The 25,185-nt window shown below is 29.7% G+C and overlaps 2 protein-coding genes across 3 annotated transcripts in view; both read right to left on the bottom strand.

Annotated features, from left to right (window-relative positions):
* Nucleotides 1-8,929, bottom strand: part of LOC110638157 (MADS-box protein FLOWERING LOCUS C) — a 38,409-nt gene extending 29,480 nt beyond the window's left edge. Inside the window, exon 1 of one of the 2 annotated variants that reach the window (XM_021788609.2) lies at nucleotides 8,618-8,929. In XM_021788609.2, coding sequence (XP_021644301.2) covers nucleotides 8,618-8,802 — 185 coding nt within the window. In that variant the 5' untranslated portion in view covers nucleotides 8,803-8,929. The remainder of the gene's footprint in view (nucleotides 1-8,617) is intronic. The other variant, XM_058149585.1, reaches the window with a different exon arrangement.
* Nucleotides 8,930-14,294: 5,365 nt separating this feature from the next.
* LOC110638130 (agamous-like MADS-box protein MADS4) lies at nucleotides 14,295-20,821 on the bottom strand. The gene is made up of 8 exons (XM_021788574.2): nucleotides 20,300-20,821; nucleotides 17,410-17,488; nucleotides 15,552-15,619; nucleotides 15,328-15,427; nucleotides 15,179-15,220; nucleotides 15,047-15,088; nucleotides 14,785-14,915; nucleotides 14,295-14,639 (listed from the first exon to the last, which is right to left on the bottom strand). Exons 1-8 carry the CDS (start codon nucleotides 20,482-20,484, stop codon nucleotides 14,564-14,566), a joined length of 723 nt encoding a protein of 240 aa, XP_021644266.1. The 5' UTR covers nucleotides 20,485-20,821; the 3' UTR covers nucleotides 14,295-14,563.
* Between the last annotated feature and the right edge of the window lie 4,364 nt (nucleotides 20,822-25,185).

The raw sequence follows: 25,185 nt of genomic DNA, 5'->3' as shown, positions 1-25,185 counted from the left end.
TGAACTTGCATGATCTGAGGAGTATAGAATCTTGAGATGTCATGTAAAGAAATTTATGGTTTAGTCATGACCTCCAAAAATTTTACCAAATCCTATTCTTTCAACCATTCCTCAAGTTCTTTTAAATAAAATAGCTTTTAACACTGGTAGTTAGAAGTGTACTGTTTGTCACAATTGAAACATAAATCCTTCGTTGTATACCATCACAGCTCTGAAGAGACATTACGGGCTTGTAAAAGGAGTTGGGGTAATTTGCACCCTCTAGACGATGTTCATATAGACAAGCTAAATTCATTATTGTTCACAAATCAGTGGATTTATGCAACGTGACTTCCACTTGGATTGTTGATGCAGCTTGAGAAGATAATTTCTAAGCCCATGTTAGGAAATGTTCAAAATGGTGCTGGTATTCTATAACTGTGTTCGCCTAATTCAATTTGTATCAGTTGCCAAGCTTTCTTCCACATATATGCGGCCCAAATTATAGGTAGTGTTGAAATCCCAATCCCTACATTAAAGGAATTATTATTTCTTTCTCCCTTTGTATATCTTGTCTCCTATTTGTATTAGTTTTCTATTAAATTAAGTTTCCTTGTAAAGCTAGGATTTTTGTATATAAATAGACATATGTACAAGTCATTGACATAAAAAAAATAATACACAGATTTTCCCTCTCCAATTTGTTTTTTCAATTCAACATGGTATCAGAGCCTTGCCATCATCAACTGGCATAAGGTTACGTGATACAGAGAAAACAAAGACTCAGGGTTTTTTTCTAGGTCAAGTTTCTGGGCGGCTTTAAGGGAGGAGGTGACTAACGCTACCCCTTCCAGAAGGAAGACTAGCTGATTCCCACCATTTCCCAGTGTTGCATCATCTTTTAAGCACGCACATGTTGTCATGCGCCGTCAGACCATTCACGACATTTCCCCACGCTGCGGTGCGTGAGCACCTTTCCGGCAATCCTATTCGGCAGTGCTTCTTTACAGCAATCTTCCCTCCATGTTGTGCCTCTGACCAGCCCAAACCTGTGACTTGGTTCACACTTTTTAATCTTTTGGCTCTTATGCAATAGTTTCTTTCTTTGATTTTTTTGTTTTCTCTCTTTGGTTCTTTGGGTCTTGTACTTTGAGATGGTTGAAGGGGAAAAAAAAAAATTACTTGGGGTAATGCAACTATTTTTAATGATAATCCCTCTCTAAAAATCAGTCCTATAAAGCTTAATGGAACTAATTATCTTGCTTGGCCAAGATCCTGTCTTCTATTCATTCAATCTAAAGGATTGCAGGGATATATTATTGAAGATAAGTCGAAACCAGAAACCAGCAGTTCTACCTACATTCAGTGGGAATCAAAAAACTCTCAAGTAGTTTAAGCCCTCATGTTTACTATGAACCTTCCCACACGTTACTGGAGAGATGTTGTTCTGCCTCCAGCCTATCTAATTAATAGAATGCCTCTTAGAACCCTATATTTTTAAAGTTTATTGGAAGTTTTGTAGGAAAAAAACTCTTACACTAATCCACCTAAAGTGTTTGGTTGTGATGCTTTGTTCATAAGACTAATGTTGGGAAATTAGAACCTAAAACTTTTAAATGTGTTTTTGTTGGATATTCTGGTACTCAAAAATGGTATAAATGTTATCTACTTTCGAGAAAATATTTTATGAGCATAGATGTCACTTTTAGGGAATCTGAATTGTTTTATCAGACACCTCTTCAGAGGGGGGGGGGGGGGTGATAAGAGAGAAGAAGTGTTTGTTCCTCCATCATTTTCCCCCCTAATTCTTCAAGGTGAAAGTAATGATGTTCAGGATGAGTCACCTCAACATGTTCAAAACAGATCACCCCAGTCTAGATAGAGATTAAATAGGTTGGATTTGAGAACCTACACTCGTCGGAACAGAATGCATGAGGCCATTGAGCATGATACTCCTGATCAATCAGAATTCTCGGATTCAGACCCTGGACATCCTAAGGTATGCAATGAGTCTCCTTATATTACTACTAGTTCTAATCCTAATTCTAATCATTCTGATCTTGATATCCCTATTGCCTTAAGAAGGAGTCAGAGGTTATACCAAGCATCCCATTTCTAATTTTATGTCTAATGACTCATTATCCCCATCCTATAGAACTTTTGTGTTATCTGTTTCTATTCCACAGGATTGGAAGGAAGCATATCTTGATTCAAAATGGAAGACTACTATGGTTGAGGAGATAAAAGCTTTGGCAAAAATTGGGATATAGGATCTTGTTACTCTCCTCAATAGGAAAAAAATCAATTAAATGCAAGTGAGTGTTTACTATAAAGCACAAAGCAGATGGCTTAATTGAGAGATACAAACCCAGAATGGTAGCTAAGGGATTCACACAGACATATGGAGTGGATTATCAAAAGACTTTTGCCCCTATTGCAAAAATAAACACTATCAGAATTTTATTGTCCTGTGCAACAAATCTTGATTAGGATTTGTTGTGCATTGCAGAAGCGCGTAAATTGTAAAAAAATAAAGCAAACACATAAAACAGCAATATTTATGTGGTTCACTCTCTAAACACAGGGCTATATCCACAGACATTCCATCTTTCACTATCTTCAAATAATAATCATCAATACAAACTCAAACTATACTACCTATCATCCCAATTACACCCAAGATAATTCAAACTACAAACTGCTCATAGTAAATACATTAGTTAGTCATTTTAATCTTCTTTAGACATAATTCAGTATATTTACTACTACAAGTACTACACCACAAATGGTGTCTTCAACTATATGGGCAAGAGCCCTCTCACCAATGGACAAGAATTCATTTCTTTTGAATTCTATGCACTTTCTTTACCTTAGGTCGAAACCTCTTTCCCTTCATGGGGCTGCAATGGCAGGAGCCCCTCATTAATGGGGCAAAGTCAAATCTTCAGCAATTGATAAAGTCCCTCTTTGTAATGCGCAACAGCCTCATTCCATGAGCTAAAAGCCAAATAACTTTTTCTACCATTTTCCTATTTATACTGTTAATTCCCTCAATCCTAATCTAATTAGTACTTCTACTCAATTTAGGAATAACACTAAAATAAGTGTTCTACTTATATAGGAAAAAGTCTTTTTCTAAATCTCACTAAGATTTTGAGTCATAATTCTAAACATCACCACCTTAACTCAAAATCCATCAACCATTGCATACCTCAAATTCTTGGGTGTCATCAAATCATCAATCCATCATACTTGAGCTTGAACCCTTCAAATCTTTAATTCTTCAATCTTCATCTTTGGTGTAACTTGCTTCTTTCTTCAGAAAATCTTTGCGTCATCAACTTTTTTGACTTTGCATCAAGAGCTCCACCTTAAATTTAACTCTCCACGATCTCCATTGTTGCATGTGTGACTTTCTACATGTCGCAACAGCTCCACCTTCAACCAAACTCACTAAGATCATGTCCATACTCTGATACCAATTGTTGTGCACCGCAGAAGCGTATAAACTATAAAAAAATAAAATAAATACACAAAACAATAATATTTACATGGTTCACCCTCTCCACATAGGGCTACATCCATGGACATGCCATCTTCCACTATCTTCAAATAATAATCATCATTACAAGCTCAAACTATACTACCCATCATCCCAATTACGCTCAAGATAACCTACTCTACAAACTGCTCATAGTAAATACATTAGTTAGTCCTCTCAGTCTCCTCTACATATAACTCAATATATTTACTACTACAACTATTACACCACAAAGGGTGTTTTCAACTATATAGACAAGAGCCCTCTCGCCAATGGACAATAATTCTTTCCTTTTGAATTCTATGCCCTTTCTCCACTTTTGAATTCTATACCCTTTCTCCACCTTAAGCCGAAACCTCTTTCCTTCCATGGGACTACAATAGGCAAGAGTCCCTCACCAATTGGTAAAGTCAAATCTTCAGCAATTGGCAAAGCCTCTCTTTACAATAGGCGACAACCTCATTTTATAAGCTGAAAGTCAAATAACTTTTTTCACCGTTCTCCTATTTATAGTGTTAATTCCCTCAATCTAATCTGATTAGGAGTCCTATTCAATTTAGAAATAACACTAAAATAAGAGTTCTACTTATATAGGAAAAGATCTCTCTCTAAATCTCACTAAGATTTTCAGTCACAATTCTAACAGGATTTATATCAGTTCAATGTCAAAAATGCTTTTTTATTTGGAGATTTAGAGGAAAAAGTGCATATGGTTGAAACTTACGAAAAATAAAGAGTTAAAGAAATATACAATTGAGACTGTAATGGAGTGATGGAGAGAGATAGCCACTAAAATAGGAATGAAAAACTCTTTCAATAAAATAGATTTTCACTTATCATTATTGTATTAACCTATTTTAAAACTCAATTTTATAATATTTATATAGGTTTTATTTCAAGTAATCTAAAACATAAAAATCACTTAATTGTTACCATATATGTTAATTAAGAAATTTTTCACAAAGTATATTTTTAATTAATAAATTATGGATCTCAACATCCACTCATAGATAACAGTATATCTAGCTATCACTAAAATTATGATCCACTTAAATATTGTTTAAAAGAAAAACTATTTTACAATACCTTTCAAGTTGATTCATAGTAAAAATTTTAATCATTTACTTCATCAAAATCTCATGGTATAATAGTTTTCAAAAAAGAACTCATGGTATAATGACGATAATCTTTGAAAAAAAAAAACTTTATTTTCTTTGTTTTAAATGATTCTTGCAACTTTTTAACCCCTCCGTTAGGTGAAACTGCAAAAAAATATATAGGTCATGAAAGCCAATCTTGTCTCGATCCTTAATTGTTTGTTTAACATAAATTAGTGTTTGGCATTTACTTTTTCTTTTTATTAGTAGATAGAGAATTTTTCTAGAACTACATTGAATAAATATTAAATTATTAGTTCATTAACTTAAAAATGGTAATCCTTATAGTTAAAAATTCCAATGAAATCAAACTAGAGTTTTGCCTTCATCAATTCCTTTTTAATATAGTAGTTGCTTTTTACCTTCTTGGCTAATATCAAGAAGGTGCTTGCATTTTTCAAATATGCAAGTGAGCTTAATTGGTGTATTAAGAGTACACTTTTAACTCTTTTTCTTTTTTATAATTGATTTCAATTGAAATTCAAACTCAAGACCTTATAGCATTCAAAATAATTCAACATTACTGAATTAATACTTAGCTCATTGGTACTTTTAACTTTTTTAAGCTTTGGCACCAAAAGACATTTTGTAAACATGTAAAAATTAAATAAAAGCTTGATCAAATTGCATATAAACTTTGCTTATATAGGAAAATAATACAGGTAGACGCAAAACATTTATTTGAAATCAATCTTAAAATCCCAACCAATTGATGCTTTTGCTAACTTTTGTTTTACTAATATTTGATGGTTAACTGAATTAAACATGATATTTTATATCTTTTAAATATTAATAAATGAAAATATATATTTTCTAATAGCCATTTCATGTTTTAACCATAAATCTTGATAAATTTATAATTTAACATTTTAATGTGATTGTTAAGTCAATGACTCAAAATTCTTGTAGATGTAGAAAATTTTTTATTAATTTTAGTGGGATAAATATTCCTCAATTAGATAGAGGATTATTTCCTATGTAAAGAAATTATAATGTTATTTTAGAATCAAGGGACTAACACTAAGCATTATATGAGAGGTTATTTGACTTTAGCTCATAGAAGAAGAAAGTACATAGTCCAAAAAAAAATAAACTATTATCTATTGCAGCCTATAGAGGGAGAAGGTTTTTGTTCATGATATGACGTAATAATAGATATTTTAGTTATATCTAGAGCAAAATGAAAAGGAAGAAATATTCCATTTACTATGATATAGTCATAGTAAGGTGACATTGATGTCAAATAGTAAAAATATTAATTGTCTAGAAAAAAATAAGATAAGATGGACAAATTAATATATTTTATATGAGTAGTATGTGAAGGGTATTTCTTAGGTTAATAAGGTTAATGGGTAGTGAATGAAGTTTTAAGCTTATTAATATAAATTGTTATTTGATGATAATAGAAAATGACATACTCATGGACATAGTTCTATATTGGGAGAATGAACCACATAAATATTGTATTGTGTTTGTTTCCTTTGTTTTTTTGTAGATTGCAAGCTTCCACAACCACAACAAGGTAGATTTGATTGCCAAAGTTATGAAAAGTTAAAATTAATGTGAAACTCTTGGTGTGAAATCAAGAAAACTGATGACACAAAAATTTGGAAGAAAAAAATAAGTTACAATCAAGATGAGATTAAAAATAAAGATTTCACCACATTTAAGTTCATGCACGAAGATTTGATTATTAAAGATATTCAAAAATTTAAAGTATGTATAATTGGTATATTTTAAGTGAAGGTAAATATTTATTATGTTAATGACAAAATCTTTGTGGTTGTGGAAAACCTTCAACTAGTTTTAATGGGATTAATATTTTTCTATTGCACAAAGAATTGTCTCTTATCTAGAGAACAACTCTTATGTTATTTTTAATTGAGTAAGATTCTTATTGAGATTATAATTAAGGGGACTAACACTATAAATAGAATCATTGTAAGAGATATTATTTGATTGTAGTCCATCGAATGAAAATTATCATAGTCCAATAGAAATTACTATTGTGCACTGAAGCCCACAAAAAGAGGTTTTTGCTCTTAATATTAAGTTGTAATAGTAGATAATTAATTTAATAGAAAATGAGAGGTACAAGCTATTCTATTTATTACGATGTAACATGAGTTTAATGTCAAGTAGTAAATATATTATGTGTAGGAAAAAAAAATTAGAGGAATAAACTAATATATTTAGTGATCAATGTGATATCTTTTAGATGTAATGAGGTTAATAGATACTAAGTGAAACTTTAATTTTATTGATGTAAATTATTATTTAATAATAAAAAAAAATGGCATGTTTATGAACATAAATTTGAGTTTGCTTTTTATGCTTCTTTGTAAATTACACAATTCACAATAATATAAAATTACAATAATGATTATTATAAAGTAACTTTTATATATAATATAATAATATTAATATATAAAAATAAATTTGATTGATAAATTATTACTAAATGTCACATCAGTGAAAGTTGAATCTGGTCAATTATTAAATTACCACTAAATTAACTAAATATCAAGTCTAAAATGGGAAATTACCCTTTATATGGAAGAGGTTATTAAAATAATAGGAAATTTTTCAAACTTGCATGTGAAAGAATATGTGATTTTTTAAAATAAGGTTTTTAAAAATTTTTTAAAACCTTTAAAAATTTTCATTTTTTAATTATTAGTAAATTAAGAAGTTTTTTTTTTCTTTAAAACCTTTAAATTCTTCAAATAAATTCTCTATCTTATCCTCTCAAACACCATAAAATTATAAAGGTTTAAAAACGATGAAAAATCTTACTTTACTCTACATCTTATATAGAGCCTACAGGTTCAAACATTATCTACAACAATTTTCAAAATACAAATTAAAATCATCATTAACCTAATTTAACTCATTAGTGAAAGATAATAAATTGAATTGATAAAAATTAATAAAATTGATTGAGTAAAAGTTATGATTCAATTAACTATAAAAATCTCACAGCCTGTGGTGGTGATAATTGATAGTGAAGATTATCGTAATTTGCAAACATTCAAAACTAAATGAATAAAAAAGATTAAAAAAAATAAAAAGTATATTTTTAATCTTTTTTATTCATTTAGTTTTGACTGAAAACTAGAACAGTTAAATCTCATTGATTTTAATTGTTTTCCATTTGTGTTTATTAATAAACGGGAAGTCAGGGTTCAAGAAACAGACATAACCGAAGAATAAGAAGTTTCTAGAAGGCCAAAATGGAGAGCAATCTAAGTATGCAAGAAATTCTACGAAGTTAAAATGGAGAGATCGAAGACAAAGGGGAGATATGGCTACAATTTAGTATTTTGCAGGAAAAAAAAATGATGGAGAGAGATCATTCCTTCTGCATCAAAACACTCATCGGTGATCTTATTTTCATACGCAAGGCAGTCGGCAATGGCATTCAAAGATTACGTGTACCGATAATAAAGAGCCGATTAAAAAAAAGCGAAGAAGCTGAAATGGAGTACTAGCTCTTATATACATACAAAATCATGTCATATATATAAAACAGCGAATCCGTTCTGAATTTAAAGAAGCATCAGACAATCATGAAACGACCACACGTTTAGTACTTGGAATAGAGAGAAAGAGAGAATACAAAACCAAATCTGGTACCAATCCTTACAAAACATATTATAGAACAGAACGTTCTGTTTTAAGAATTCAATAAGGTAATAGATATGTTAACATTCTAATGGAAATCGAAGAATTAAAGAGAGCTGTTAAAGGAGCATAAACATGACTTGATAACAATAACAAGAATAAAGAGATACTAGCACTTTTGGAGTCGGAAGCTCATTTTTCACAACTAATTTGAGACTTGGATCATTTTCCTGGTGTTTCCTTACAAGTATTTTAGAAGGAATCAAACAGAAAGACGAGTAGCAGAAGAAGGAGAAAATTAAAGGAGGAAGCGTACCTTCCGTTGCTACAGAACTCATAGAGCTTGCCGCTGCTGGAGAAGATGATTACACCAATTTCAACGTCGCAGAGTACGGAGAGTTCGCGAGCCTTCTTAATCAATCCGTTTCTCCTCTTGGAGAAAGTCACCAGACGGCTGCTTTTGTCTTCGATTCGCTTCAACTCCACCTTCTTTCGCCCCATTCTCAATCAAAATTCCGACCTAATTTGCTTGAGCAAGAGCAGAGTGAAGACCAAGATGAAGACAACTAGAGAAGTGGAAAAACAAAAAGTGAAAGGGGATAAATACCTGTTGGGATTGCATTAAAAAAAAAAAAGCCGGTGGAAGGTGAGAAATTATATAGTGAGTCGATTATTTATGTAGATAATTTTCTATAAAATGATAAATTAATTATAGGGTAATAATTAAGATAAAATAAATTTTATAAAATTTATTTTATTTATTTGTTAAAAATAATTTTTTTTTAAATAATAATTATTTTTTATATTTAATTGTTTTTACATAATTAATGTGCCATTTCAGTTGTATTATCCACTATTTTGCGGAACGTAATGCCTTACTGACACGTGGCATAACTCATGTTGCGGCTTCGCTTCTCTCTGGGCGCTGGGCAAGGCTGGTCGATTAAATAACCAAGCACAGCAATACCAATATTAATTAATTAATAGTAATAAAATAATCAAGATTATGGGTAGTTCTTTAAATTATGATTTATATACTTTAATTAATTATATATAAATTTTAATATAAATATTTAATTTAATAATTATTAAATTTATTTTTATATAAAATTAAATTAATATTAAATATGAGTGGATATTATAAGTTTAATTTTATATAAAATGAAATTATATCAAATATTTATATTTACATTTGTGTAACTTTTTTATATATATATATATATATATATATATATATATCTACTATAAGTCATTTTTTATAAGAATTAAGCATATAAGTTTTTATATTAAGTATTTACTATGAAATTTACATAGAGTCAATATACACATTATTTTAATTATATATAAATCTTAATTAGCTATATACAAATTTCATAGAAAATATTTAATGTAAGAGCTATTAAATTTATTCTTATATAAAAACAAACTTCTATTAATTACAATATTTTAGGGTTGGCCAAATTAAGGACCAGTAGGACTTAGATATATAGTGGTTCCAATTTAAGGTTTAAGGAAATAGGAATTTTAAAATCCTTTTGATTTGGTCCAATTTGATTAAATCTAGTGGTGGAAATTTTTTAATTTTTAAGTAAAAAAATTTGAATTTAGTCAGAGTATTAGACATTTTCAACCCGGTTTAAAACCTTTTTTATAAAAATGATTTTGATCCATTTTTAATCTAATTTTAAATTTTAATTTTATTATAATTTTAATTATAAATTAAATCGATCAGATTTCAATTCTGAACAAGGTCTCCTATGTATAATAATTTAAAACAGTAATACGAATCCCAAAACTTAAATTAATTACCTATATAGCATTTTAACAATAAAATAGCGTATATATATACAAAAATATGATTGATTAATTTCATTTCATTTTTATTAGTAATTTATATTTTAAATTTCATTTTTTGAAGAAAAATAATATGAATTCTTTTACTAAAAATATACAAAACTAAATACTACACAAAAAAGAAAAAGCTAAAGCTGAAAATAAAAACACTTATTTACAGTGCATGATTTTTTATCCTCAAATTTGGTTTATTATGAATTAAAAATATAAAATAAATAATGAAATTTATATATTAAATATATAAATTTTACACATTTATAATTTAAATCTATAATATATCGAATTGAAAAAAAATAGTTTCCTATAATAAAAATATATAAAATTTTATATTGAATCGACTGTAATTAATTAATTAGACGAGATTATTTTATATAAAATTATAAATTAATGTATAAATAATTATAATTATTATTTTTTAAAAAAATATTTGTTGGTTATAATTTTTTAAAAATTCATTGATGCTAGTATTTAGTAGCAAAATATTTTAATTAATTATTTTGTATAAACTATTTTACATAGAATAAATCATATATGATGTCATTTTTCCAAACGCTTTATTTTTTTCTATTCATTGTAGGTTTTTACTATTACCACTCACCCTCTTCCTCCGTTTTTTCTGCATATGCTTATTCTTGTTTGGGGCACCCACCAAAAATATCGGCCAGAAGGCTGGCCCATCATCTTTTTGCATACCAACAAATTGTGAGGGTTCTAGATTCCGCACGGGCAAATTTAGAAATGAACATTAACTTAATGACGCTTTTCATTATTCTGCTGAATGTCACGTCACAGGCTTTCTTTTATTTAACTGCAACTAAAATTGCATTACAAGACTTTATGAGAATCTTGATGCAAGATACAAATTATTTAAAATATTAATTAATTAATTATTAAAAATATTTTTAATATAAAAAGTTTTTTCAAATAATTTGCAGTTTTATTGGTAGACCTTTTTACCAAAGGGAAAAGGACATAAAAAAATCTTACAAACAAAAAATTTAATAGCCATTATAATAATAATAATAACCATTATAATAATAACATGAATTTTCCACATTAAAACCTACTGCTACAAGGACAGTGCAGAAAGAAGAATGGATGAATCTGTTTCAAGAACTATCTTCGACACACCCATGTTGATGGCCAATTGAACCGGCTCTTGCATAGCTAAAGCTTCTCCAGTCAAAGGGGATGAGTCCTCAATAGATTTTACTAATCCATCAATGAGTTGGCCATTATGATTTCTAAACAGAATAGCTGCAACCGCCTTAGAATCTTGATGTTTTCACATCACATCATTTTAAATAACTTGCCAAGGGAGGAAACCAAACATTATTAGAAATGTTTTGAACACAATATGGCATGTGATCAGGGGGTCTAATTTTCTCTAGTATCTGTGCTTCAGCAATGCTTCTATTGATTTGTTGGGCGACAAAATAAGGATTAGGAGTAGAATTATTAAAAGTTACTTTATTCTTTTCTTTCCAAATAATCCAACAAGCAGTGGCTTTGTTTTCTCGGTTCTGACCAAGTGTCTTTCCCTTATTTTCTCTGCCCTTTGAGTAGAGGAAGGTGTGTAGTATTTTTATGATGGTCTCCAGCCTGAGTTTAAGTTGCTCTCCCCCATTTGGATTGGGTATATAGATATTTGCATTTTGATTTTATATATTGGGCAGTCTAAGAGAGAGCTTTGTTTTAAGCCCGTATTTGGCTAACTAAAGCTCTGACATGGTATGAGCTAGCTTAAGGGGAGTATACTTTGCCGAGTAATTCACTAGCTAGAATGCCTTAAGTCGAACCTAAGACTATATGAGATTGAAATGCCTCAGATATTGGTGTTCATAGTCTGCTTTCTCCGCTAGTGCCTGCTTGTGCGTTTGAGCTTGTATGGAATTGGTTGGTCCAATGGAGAGCTAAGACTTGGCTTCAGATGAGTACGCAATAAGTAGACTTTGATGCCTCTTTCTTCCTTAGCCTCCTCATCAACTCTTTTTGAATAATTATTTTTTTATTATCTATAGTACTTAATTTAAAATTTTATTCACATCTTAGTATCATGCTAGCTTGCATAATAAACAAAATTTAGTTTTCTCTTAACAAATGAGCAAATTTTACTCATCACTCCATTACTTAATGTTGAAAATTTTAATTTATCTAAATTTTTTTAGTCTAAAATGCTCTTTTATTTCTCAATTTAAAAATTCAAATTTATAGGGTAAGAAAGTTAATTTAATTTTTAAAATGAGTAAATTTAATTAAAATTATGGTAGTTATGTTTGGATGAAATCTAACGGTTTGATATTTTATGGCTATTATTATGAATGAAATATTATATTTTTGAAAAATATTATATTAAAAATGAAGGATTCAATTTCACTGTTATAGATTATTAATTCATTGGATATTAATAACAATTTACTCTTCTCTTTACAATATGCAAAAGATCCATTTAATTTGAACAGTGTGAACTCTCATACATTGTGAACTCTCTCATAGGACACAATTTCTTATTCCTAACGAGAATCCACACCAAAGCCCATGTAAAGGCTACGTGAATCTCTTAATTACTCTTTCATCTATGTACCCGTCTAGTTCCTCCCCGAAGTGGTGGTTAAATAACACATAAACAACATCAATTATCATCACCGTCATCGCTTGACCACGTTTCGAACAATGAGAGAATTGGTTTGCTGAAGGCAATTATAAAGGATCTGTCTTTTCATTTAAAACTCGCCCTTCTTCTCTAGAAATTAGAATCGTTGTTCTCTTGTTTTTCTGGAGTTGAAGTAGCAACAGTGCCTGGTTTTAAGAGCATATAATTATCAAGAATAGAAAGTTCTTGAATTTATGCAATTACAACAATAACAATACCAAAGAGGATAAGATATAATCCTGCCACAACGTGGACTTGTTTGAATTTTTAATTCAAAAAAATGATAATGCTGCTATTCTACGCATGTAAGTTCTGGTTATTATGCTTCTTTATCAAAAACTATGGTCAATATTTGCGCAATAACAAGCCTGCAAAGCAGAGAATACGCAAAGAGACATGTAAAGGAAAGACCAAGATGATTTCCCCGGGTCGCGTTTTCAGTCCATAGATTTCAATGTCGACAATTAAGATGCCCAGAAGCTTGTTTGCGTTACTAGCGGTGTTTCCTTTCTTGTTCTCGCCATCGTCAACCGCCTTCTCCGCCGTGGCTACTACATCAGAATCATCGTTCGCACTGAAGGTGATTTTGGTAAATTGAATAATTCCCTTTAATAATAATAATAATAATAATAATAATAATTATTATTATTATTATTATTATTATTATTATGGTTCTTGGAGACTTAACTTTGTTAAATTTGGATTTTGTTTAAAAAGTTTGAGGATTTAAATCACCTATTCAATTTGATTAAGGTTTAAATGACTATTCTACTTATTTTTACAACACATGACTACTGTAGTTAATAGAAGTTCTACATTCGCTGCAGTTCTTGGGATAGAAGCATGGTTCTTGGATAGAAGCATGGTTTTCAATCATGTTTACGGTCGCAATCGAGGTCACTATCGCAGGTAACGGAAACGGGCTTGTAACGGCCGTAACGTAACGGTAATGGTTTGGCGTTACGCAATTTTTTTTGAAAAATTTATAAAATTCATAAAAAAAGTAGATATTGATAAAAATAAATAAAATTAAGATATACAACTATATATTAAGCATTTATATATCAAATAAAGATGTTATCATCTATAGGGGCTGTCCCTGCTATTTTTTGTTTTCAAGTAAGAAAAAATAAATTATGAAGGTGGAGACTAGAGAATGGAGCATTATTTGAAAGTTAAAAAGTGAGTTTGGACTGAATTATTAGTTTGAATTATTTTCTACCATTTTGGATTGAAATTAGGTAGTTTTTGGACTGCTAAAATCATGTGATTTTTGCCTCCTATCAGTCCATAAATTCTGTCACATTGGTAATGGTCGTTACCGTTAACGGCTGTTACCGTTATTTAACAATGGTAACGGCCGTTATTCTGTAAATCAAAATAGGCCCGTAAATAACGGCCTAACTGGTAACGGGCTCCTCTAAAACCTGTAAATAACGACCATTACGTAATTATTTGATTTCATGGATAGAAGGGATGGGTAAAGTGGATATAAATTAACAGCTTAATTAAATGGCCTAAATTATGCAAAATGACAATTATTTTCAGAGCCTGCAACTGCTAAGGTAGCTAGTGCAGTTCTTGGACACATACATACACACATTACAGAATTACTTTTACTGTTCCTAAGGTAAAGAAATAAATATATTAGGTCCAAATTACAACTGCTCGTTTCATCAAAATACCATACAAAAGATAAATTTGTTGATTCTTGTGAAAGGAATGCATACCAATGGCTGATGCAGAGTCTTCTCATCAGGGTAACCATCCTGGCATGTAATTATTCACACTTGGCCCAGCAGTCACTACTGTTATTGGATCAGGCTGGTATCTGCGGCCATATTTCATTGGAATCAAAAGCAGCAGTAGTAAGGCATTCTCTTCTTTCCAACAATATGGTTTCTAATTAGTTAATTAATACATGGGGAAAAAAAAAAGAAAAAGAAAAAGAAAGAGGAGAGGCTAGCTAGGCATACCCAATTTGTAAAGTAGGCTCACACTCCAGTGCATGAAAGAAGACATCACCATGAGCTGCTTGGCGGCCAAACCCAACATCTTCTGCACTTGGATTCAACTGCATTGAATTTACTTGGTATCCTTCCACCAGCTGCAAAAGCACCAGCACATTAATAGGATCAAGATTGATGCTCTTTTTTCTTATTGTAGGGGATCAATCTTGGATTAATTATGCATATGTAATTAATTAGTGAAGTTTAAATGGTTGGAAATGTAACCTACCCTTTGTTTCAGGGTCTTATTTGCTTCGTTCAGCATGTGTTCCTGCACGCAAGAATCCAACAAATGGATTATTGGAGCAACAAAACGAAGTAAGAAGAAGAAAAAGCTTCAGATGTTTCCATGTATACGTACCTTGCGTTGCAGGTCAGTGAGCTGATCCAGCATGTATTGGGTCTGCAAGAGGTGAAGGGATGATGAAAGTGAGACAAACAATGATCTATAACATCTTAATTATCCGTACAAAGCCAGAGACTTTATTTTTATGCATCAAGCCAATTTACCCTCGTTGATCTGATCTGCTTCAATGACATATCAAGCTGCCTTTCAAGTGACTCAAGCTCCTTGCTGCTTAGAGGGCCAAGATCTTCTCCCAGAAGATTTCTGGTGCAACAGCAAGAACACAAGTGTATCATGTTCAAACAATCAAACTTCATACTTCAATTTGAAAATAATTAAGGGAATTTTCAAGGAAAGATCACATGCATAAGGTAAGGTAGTGAGTCACCTTTGAGATCGTTGTAAGGCTTCATAGCGAGCTTTAAGCTTCAGATATTCCTGCTGACTACTTAGCTCCTGCAAAAACAACAATAAAATTCCATTTGCAGCTTGAATGATTCAGAATGATATCTATTTGACTTTTATATATACTAAAATGATACCCATCGTTTCTGTTCACGGGAACAGTATAAAAGGATATGAATGCTAGTCTTTTCAAGCTCCATCCCCTCCATGAAGCTCCATGACTCCACCACACATTCAAACGTACTTTTTTTTAAAGTGCTTTTTATTTTTTAATCATTTAGATATGACTTATATAAAAGTCTTATTTTTCTTTTATATTTATTTAATTTATTTAACTTTTAATTATTAAATTTATATAGTTACTTTATTTATATTATAACAGGAACAATAATTTTAGAAAAAAAAATTTTGTTCTCTTTCTTGCATTTCTTTTTAGTTCATATACAAGATTTTTTGGTAGAATTCACATGCAATGTAGTTGTACAAAAAATCATTATTATGTGATAGAGTTTACTCATTTATAGGTATTTCAAATCCACACTCACAAATAGAGTAATTAAAATTACCTGTAATATTCTGAGGATGTTATTTTTTATACTTTCTTTTTACTTTTAAATATATTATATCATTATTTAGCTAAATTTACTTTTTTTTCTTTTAAAGTAAAAAAGCAAATGAACCAAACAAACGCTAATATATCAAAAAAAATCAAATATCATCTAATCCCTGAGATAGATAGTACCGAAGAACAATGGGAATGAGTTATTACCAATATTCCAACATTCATCTCTTTCTTTCTTTCTCTTTGAGGTTATTTTTGCTTTGTTTTTCCTAAAGTTTCAGAGATGAATTAAGTTTGATTTGAAATATAATAAAATTTGTGGCCAAAACCTGAAATATATTCTAAGTAGGAAGTTTCTACTTAGCTCTAACCTTTAGAATGGGAAGAAGGATTTATAGCACGATTACAGATTTTATTTATTATTCTATGTTTGGATGTAAAATCTCTTGTTTAGATGTAAAATCTCTTGGTGAGTAGTATCTTGAATATGGTTTAGTTTTTATGAACAAGAAGCATGTTCGATATTGAAGTTGAAATATGATCTTTAGAAAAATACCCATACTGTTGAAAAAAGCTATCTAAATAAGCTGTTTTTGATTTTTTTTTTCTATAAATATAACATTTCAAATTTAATAAAAAAATAATTTTTAATAGCTTCTAACTAACAGGAAAATTTTACAGTGTACTGATAGCACTTAAATTTAGTGCTTTCTTACTCGTAGAAAATAATCCCTCTAACTAACATAATTAAGGTAATGTTTTTCTTGATAACAGTTTAAACGCCAATAGACCCAAAATTCAACTTGAAGTTAACGAAAAGTTAAAGTGGAAGGTTGGTCTAGATGGCAATAAGGATTTCAAGTCTAGGTCTATGAAATAAACATATGCATTACAGTTTTAGCAATGGAAAGTGGAAACTTATTAAGGTTAGTCTAGATGTCATTAAGGTTCCACAAAGCACATAGTCCAAATAATTTAAGCTCTATCTTATGTAAAGGGATAAAAGAAATAAGAAGAATCCAAAGCAAAGGATTAAGTTAGGATAACAAAGGATCTCAAATGATCACAAAATGGTACATACCAGCTATAAGTTAAAAAAGGAAGTTTGCAAACAGCAATTTTTTTTAACAATAAGAGATTAAGAAAGTAAGAGGTAGACCTAAAATGACGTAAAGAGTCAGTAATAATGAAAAAAGAAGTTTACAGCTCCAAAATTTTTTAGAGATAATAAATAAAATAACTATTTTCATGAAAGAATAAAAAAACAGGAAAACATTACCAAAGCCTCCCTTGCAGATACATTTGGTTCTGGTGCTCCATAGTTGCATTTCTGATACCTCTCAAGTGTTTTGAGCATGCTAAATTTGAAGAACATAATGAAACTTGTTAAGAAAATGTCTTAACATAATGAAACTCGTTAAGAAAATGTCCTAGTTTCTACATGAACATAAAAATCTACAAGTATTGATGCAAAAATCATAACAAGCATATAGAATTCATTAAAAAAAATCATTATTGGAGAAGTACGAGGACTAATTAAAAATTCATTAGACCTCATCTGAATTTTGGATAGATCAATAATGAACTCGAAATTAATATATCAAGAAACTAATGCATCATAGGGAAACATGAATAGTCAATGGCTTTTAGTTAATTAAGATTAGACTCAGAGTCTTGAGCAAAAATGTTCATGAAAATCATGATTAAGAAAGTAAGCACTTAAAAGAAAATTTTCAGGTTTGCTCTGCACAAACACCATTACAAGGAAACAAAGAATGAAGATAACATACAAGACAAAGAATGAAGATAACATTCAAGATAATTAATTTTCTAATTCAAACACCATCATTCCTTGAATTAACAGATTTCCTTTCCTTCTGATTCCCATGCAGTTGTAACATGCAGTTGTAATGCTAGTACATGTAGTTGTAATAAGAGTAACAAAAAAGAAAGAAAATGTTATGCGAATAGGAAGCAAGCATTCTAGCAAAACATAGATAATCTAGTGGATAAATTAGGTGACAAAACTCAACAATAATGTTTTGGAATAATGTGTAATGGGAAAGACGATAGCAATTAAAAGAAGAAAATTGGAATCTTGGCAGAAACTACTCTTTAGAGAAAAAAAAAAAAAAATCTTATATAATAAATTTAAACAATTAATAAAATTGTAAACCAATTAGCAATATAGTAATAAATATAAACTAAATTAACATGTCTCATAATATAGGAAATTTATATAACATAAATAATATCATTACTAAGTGTACGATAAGTTTAAATATTAAAAAATTAGGAAAATATAAAATATCTTATATTCTTATCCTAAAATATTAATAATAAATAGATAAAAAGCTAATTTATAGTTTCTATTTTTTTTCTTTATTCAATGAAATTTTGTTGAGAGTAAGTTTATTTTAGTTAAAAAAAAATATGTTATATAAATTTTGTAAAATTGATTTCAAATATCATCAATTTTATAGTATTTTATTTTAATAACCAATTTTTATAATTGAATTCTATTTTTTTAAAAAAACTAAAAGCATAAAGTATGAAATCTGATTGAATTCAACAAAATTTTGTGCTATGAAACTGAACCAAATAAGCACTTAATAAGCACATAAAATATAATATTATATTTGAATCTAATGGAGTGCTAATTAAGAGGAATTTGAGCATCCTGTAGACATTAGATTGATCTCTCCACAGCACTTGAACTCAATTACGGACTTCAACACATATCATATAATCGACATAAATTCACATCTGAAACAAAGAAAGAAAGATAACAGTTGCAGATCAGAGACAGAGAGGACTGATCTGAAGAAAAGAAACCCTAAGTTCATAGTAGCCTTGGAAAGATAAAAACCCTAAATGTCTCCATCAGATTAAGAGATTGAAAACTTAAACTGATGGAAAACATGAAGAGAGAGAGAGAGAGAAGTTTATGATCCAATGGAAGAAATACAAGCTCTCCAACAAGAAAGGATCAATCTGAAAGAGAAGGGAAAAGAAATAGCAGCCAAAATGTCTCATTCTGCTTGATTGATACAAATATATCTGAAACAAAATTCATAGGGAAGAGAGAAATAAACCATTTGTCATTGTATGGATTTTGTTTTACCCTTGTGATGCAGCTGACAAAAAAGCCAACGAAAATTCTTAAAATTATAAAATAAAAAACAAAAGCAAAACGCCATGAACATAGACTTTGAAGGTGAAACAAAACCCTAAAATCAGAAATCAATTTGATTGCAAATTTCTTGAAACAAAAGTTAAATAACTGATCAAAACAAAGTAATTAAAGCCCTATAAAAGAACATTTTAAGCCAAGAAACATCAGAGCTAGCTAATTCAACTGCAAAAGTTTAAACCAAGGTAACAAACAGACCACGTTTGAATCCTGAAGAAACCTTGAGGAAAAGAAACAAAAGGTAAATAAACAAATTCCATAAACAACGTGTTGCTTCTAAAGAAATTAACGGGCAAAAATTTATGAGCTTTGTTTAATTAAGAGAAAACTCCAAATCATCTATGATCAGACTTTCAAGAGCTTTGAAAAGCAACAGATCGATCGAATAAACTTTATTCTTTTTCAAACACAGAGAAATTCAAGAAACAAAAATGGAAAATTCAGAGATTCAACAAAAGAGGAAAAAAGATGGAAGGAAAAGGCAAAGAATTGGGGAAACCAAAAGAAAAAAAAAAAAATATATATATATATATATATATATATATATTAAAGAGTCAATATAACAGTGATCTTCTCTCCTGCTTCTTCTTCATTCTCTTTTATTGGTTTTCCAGTTGCAGATCTAACATCATACACTCAACCTGCTATAAACGCCGAGACATTCACGGAAACGGAAAACCTCAACAGCGATAAAAAAAAAATAAAAACTACTTTTATTTCGCTCTCTGTATCTATGGTTTCTCCTTTCTTTTGTTTTCTTCCAAAACAAAAGCTCAAAGAAACCAACACTGAAAACAGCAAAAATCACCTCACTAAGCTCTCAAGATCTAAAGTCAGATTTCAAAACAAGAAAAAAGAATCAAAGAAATGAGGGAATCTAGGTAGCTGTGAGGTGGGTTAAGAGATAGAGAAGGAAAAGAGAGGAGCTTTTTTAGTGTATTGAGGGGGACAAAGTTTGGTTGTTTTGGTGATATACCTTGAACTACTGCAAAACTCGTACAGCTTTCCTCTATTAGAGAAGATGATGAGAGCAACCTCGGCATCACAAAGAACGGAAAGCTCATAGGCTTTCTTCAAAAGCCCATTTCTCCTCTTTGCAAAGGTCACTTGCCTGTTAATCTTGTTCTCAATCCTCTTCAATTCAACCCTACCTCTTCCCATTTCTCTCCTTCCTTCTTTTGCTTATCTTTAACAAAAATTCTTCACAACCCAACAATTCTTACCTGATCAGCTCTCTCTCTCTTTTGGCTCTGTGACCCCTTTATTTATATACTCTCTCTCTCACCATCACCCACCCAGTGTAAGACTGCAAGCTACCTAGCTGGCTATACCCTTTACAATAATCTAAAGCCAATAAAAAAAAAAAATTATATAATGCCTCTCTCTTCCTCTCTAAAGCCTTTGTTTAAGACATATGATATGATATGACCCTCCAAGCAAAAGCAAGAAAGATAGGGAATCACAAAACCTAGTCCTTTATTAAAATCAAAGCAGTTCTCGTACGTGCGTGATGTGAAGTCCAAATGAATCGGACGGTGGACAAGTGGGATCTCGAGGAAAAGCTGAGAATGGCTTATGGAAAGAGGAAGTGATATTGGTGGCAATAAATGCAAAAGGGACCAAGGTTTTGCTACGTGTCCAAAGATGAAGTGAAGTATGAAGGCGTCCGATAATCCGCCTGATCATTTTCGGGTTCGGGCAATCATGTGACCTAACCTTAAACAAGCTGAACCTTCGTATGTTCCCTCCCATCCATTTACGCTAACACCCCCCCATTTTACCTTTGATCATTTTCATTTTTCTCTCAAAATGACCTACCATGGTTACATGAATTCATAATTTTTTAATATAATATATATCGTTAGGATTACATCTAACTAAAATTAACAATTTAAAATTGAAAAAAAAAGAGCCAAATCGATTCTAAACAATTCTAATTTATTCCTATTTCAAGACGGTTCAATAAAAAGTTTTGATTCTAATTTATGGTAATTTTGATTCTAATTTAGGTGATTCAAGTTTTGATCTTTGAGTAATTCATTCTAATTCAATTCATGTGATACATTCCTGCGTCAATTACATTATTATTTTTCTTTTAAATATGATTTAAATGATATCAAACCTTTGATTTTAATTTAAGGTTGAGAGGGATCAAAATTGACCTAATTTAATTTCTTTTAAAAGTTTGATTCAAAACCTAAATTAAAATCGTTCGTTTATCTGAATCTATTTAATAAAGTTTTTTGGACTAAGAAAACTTGTTTTCTACAATAAAATCATATACAAGATGAAGCTTTTACTTACAATTATTCTTGATTGCCTTAATTTCACTACAAGGAATCCTATTGCTTGGGCACAAATTAGAAAATTGTAAATACTATCCAGTTTGAAATTTAGAATTTTATTAAAATTTAATTTAATTAAAATTTTTTATTAACTCTTACATTTGAAATAAAACAATTCAATTCTTTTTAATTTAAAAAAAATATATATTTTTTTAAAAATAGAAATAAAAAATGATTGTATGAGAATTCATTGCAAATAATTTATTCAAATGAATACACCAAATACTTGATGTGAAGAGTTTGAACCCATATGCATGCAAAGAAATTCTTGTCTAGACCCGATCTATCATAAACCAAAAATATAAATATGTGGAATTCATATATTTAATAAATGGACCTTACCATATATCTTATATCTTAAATCCATAGTGGACTAAGTATAGACAAGAAAAATATATGCATACTGGGCATGTATCCTCTTACGGTTAAATTTGAGAAACAGTTGCCAAATGTCCAAACCCAACTTACAAATAAGAGATTGAAACTATGAATTAAAAGGCAAAATACTCTTATAAATCAAACATGTTTTACTTATATTGTTGAGACATTAATTATATATATATAGGTTAATTAAAAAGGATGGATAGATATACATCATGGTGATATTCTAATTACATAGTAATTGCTTAAGTGTTATACTAGTTAATTATTTATTTTGTCCCAGGCAAATTTTTCTCTTATCTATCTATTTCTTGGATTACTAAGCAATATTATTTGAAATTTACATGCATTTAAATAGAGGGAAAAAAAGGCCTTCGAACGAGAGGGTGAATTGAAATCTTATGCGTGTTTCATTGAAATTGACTAGTTGAATTAAAAAGAAATATTTATTTTTCAAAGTAATACTTCCACTTCCACACGTTTAGTGTGTTAGGAAAAGGAAAATTTTCAATGAACTTTGATTAAAATAAAGTTTCCCTTATCCTCAACTACTTTGCTTGGTAGCTTCTTATAAACCTCGCCAAGGAACGGTTCTGGTTTTGAATTAGTGATTTTAATTTAAGCTAGGTCCAGGGAAAATCATAATTGATTTTTTAGAATTCCCCAATTTTGTGATTCTGATTTTGATCAAATCTAGTTAATGGTTGATTTTTTTTTTCCAATTTTCTTTTATTTTTTTAAAAAGAAAATTTTATTTTAGCCCAAAATCAAATCGCCTGATTTCGATGCCAATTTTAGTTAATTTAATTTTAATTAATTTTAATTTTAATTTAAATTGACCTAAACCGAATTTTAAATCTGGCTTCTTATAGCTAGCACATTCAACTGAGGCTGATGAGCTCTTTCTCTTGCATGGCTGGTTGGCACTTTTGACCCGTAATACATAGGGCTTATTTGGTCGTGAAAAATGTAGATAAAAGAAAATGCGTTTTGTCAGATGATGATATTAGTCAAAATCTCAGACGGCATTCTGTTAAACAGAGTTTTCGATGGAAATGCTGCAGAAGTTTCTCATTGCTTTATTTTTTTGTTTTTCTTTTTATTTATTTATAATTTAAATTTTATATTAAAAAATATATAGAATTACTAAAGTGATTGTTGGTAATATAAAAATTAAAAATTTAAATTTTAAAATAAAAAATTATTGTTGATCACATGAATTTAAAATATACATATCTGAAACTCATTTAAATTATATTATATATATCTTGCATTTTGAATTTGTCATAAATTAAAATTAAATAAAAATAAATATAAAATAAATAAGTTAAAAATAAATAAAATAAAGCATGCATAGTAAATAAGTGAAGCAAATTCCTTCAATTTAATGGAAGTAATTTACTTAACCCTATGGAGTAAGTTACTTTCCTGAGAAGTGTGCCAGAAAATAAAGAGTTTGAAGCAAACAAGGTTTAAGTATTTCCTTCTCTTATGTTTATTATGACTGCAAATAACTATTTATCTCACTAAAATGTATTATAACTAAAATAGAGATAATTTGGTTGGTTATGGGCAGTTGGGAGTGTGAATGGTGAAAAGATTATGGAAGAAATTAAAGTTATCTGAATGTGGCCGAAGTTAAAGTAACATTTGTAGAAATAGGAGGTTGAAGAGGGCAATGTGATAAGAGTCAAGAGGAGGGATTGGAGTTTGTAAGGGTGTTTAATTGTTGCCATTTCAAGATATGTGTACTTTTAATGGAATTTTTTTTTGTTTTTCTTTATCAAGACAATGACTTGTGTCCAACATCCAAACCATTATTATTCTTCTCAAATTTTCAATATGTGCCTGAAACTGATGAGCAGCAAGCATTCAGATAATAATAATAATAATAATCACTCTGTTTTGAAATGTCCCATCTTGATGAGTGTAAGCAAGATTCCATTTTGTTAGCATTCCTCTTATTATCACTTTTACTGTCACGATAAGAAAAAATTATATAATAAAATTGATGTATGTGTAATAATTTCATTATAATTATTGATTGTGGCAAATTTCACATGAATCTCACCGTTATCAATAATTATAATTAAACTGTTGTATGTATAATGGTTGTACCAGATAAAAATTCTACGATGAGTGGCAATCATCCTATCAATTTATCAACTATAATTAAAAGGAGTATAAATCAAATTATTTATATTTATTTATAATTATATTATAAAAATTAGATCATATATTTTTTTCATATTTATTTTACCATATAATAATTTTATAAATGATATGGTGTTCAGCTTGCCAAGGAGTTGGGTATCACTCAGACGGTGGTGGAGTGTGACAATAAGGGTGTTATGGATATGATTATGGGTTTCAGTCCCTATGGAAATCTGGTTGGCGTTACTTACATTTTTCATCGGTTTAGGACATCCGGCTGACTCATGTATTTCGTGAATCTAATTATTTAGCAGATAGCTTGCTGGTTTTGCAAGAATGTTCCCGTTAGACTATCACCAGTTACAGGATCCTCCTACTAGAGTTCTTCCATGGTTGCTACACGATAGAGTAGGAGTGGTGTATGGCCGTTAGTTTCTCTTCATCGGGTGATTTGCGCCCTTGTTCTTGCAATAATAATAATAATAATAATAAGGTAGATTGAATCTATCTAAAAATTGTAATATATATTCAAAAGATGAAAACTCCATCATTCAATTCATTATATTCACCATTAGTAATTTAATGTCTATTTGCTAGTTGGGAAAAAAAAAACCTCTATTGCTTTCTTTTTCATAAAAAAAAAAAAGACTATTTATATAATAAAAAACTGATAAAATGAAATCTTGAATGTAATTTTCACTTCAAATTTTAATTGAGTTCGATCAATAATAATAATAATAATATAACATTAGCTAGCTAGCTTCTATATGTTACTCCTTCTGTCTCATTCCAAGTGATGTCTTAAAAATACATAAAAAAAAATTATTTCATTTTATTTATTTTTAAAAAAAATAAGAAATTATTAATTATTTTAATTTTTTAAACTTTATCCTTATTTATTATTATTTCTAATATATTTATCTATTTCTCATCACTATTCTCTATCTTCCGCTCTGTTCGGTAACAGTTTTTAATGTAATAT

Source organism: Hevea brasiliensis, chromosome 7 (genome assembly GCF_030052815.1).
Source record: "Hevea brasiliensis isolate MT/VB/25A 57/8 chromosome 7, ASM3005281v1, whole genome shotgun sequence".
NCBI lineage: Eukaryota > Viridiplantae > Streptophyta > Magnoliopsida > Malpighiales > Euphorbiaceae > Hevea > Hevea brasiliensis.
The sequence above is the reverse complement of the archived record's forward strand: the minus strand, read 5'-3'. Positions and strand labels throughout refer to the sequence as shown.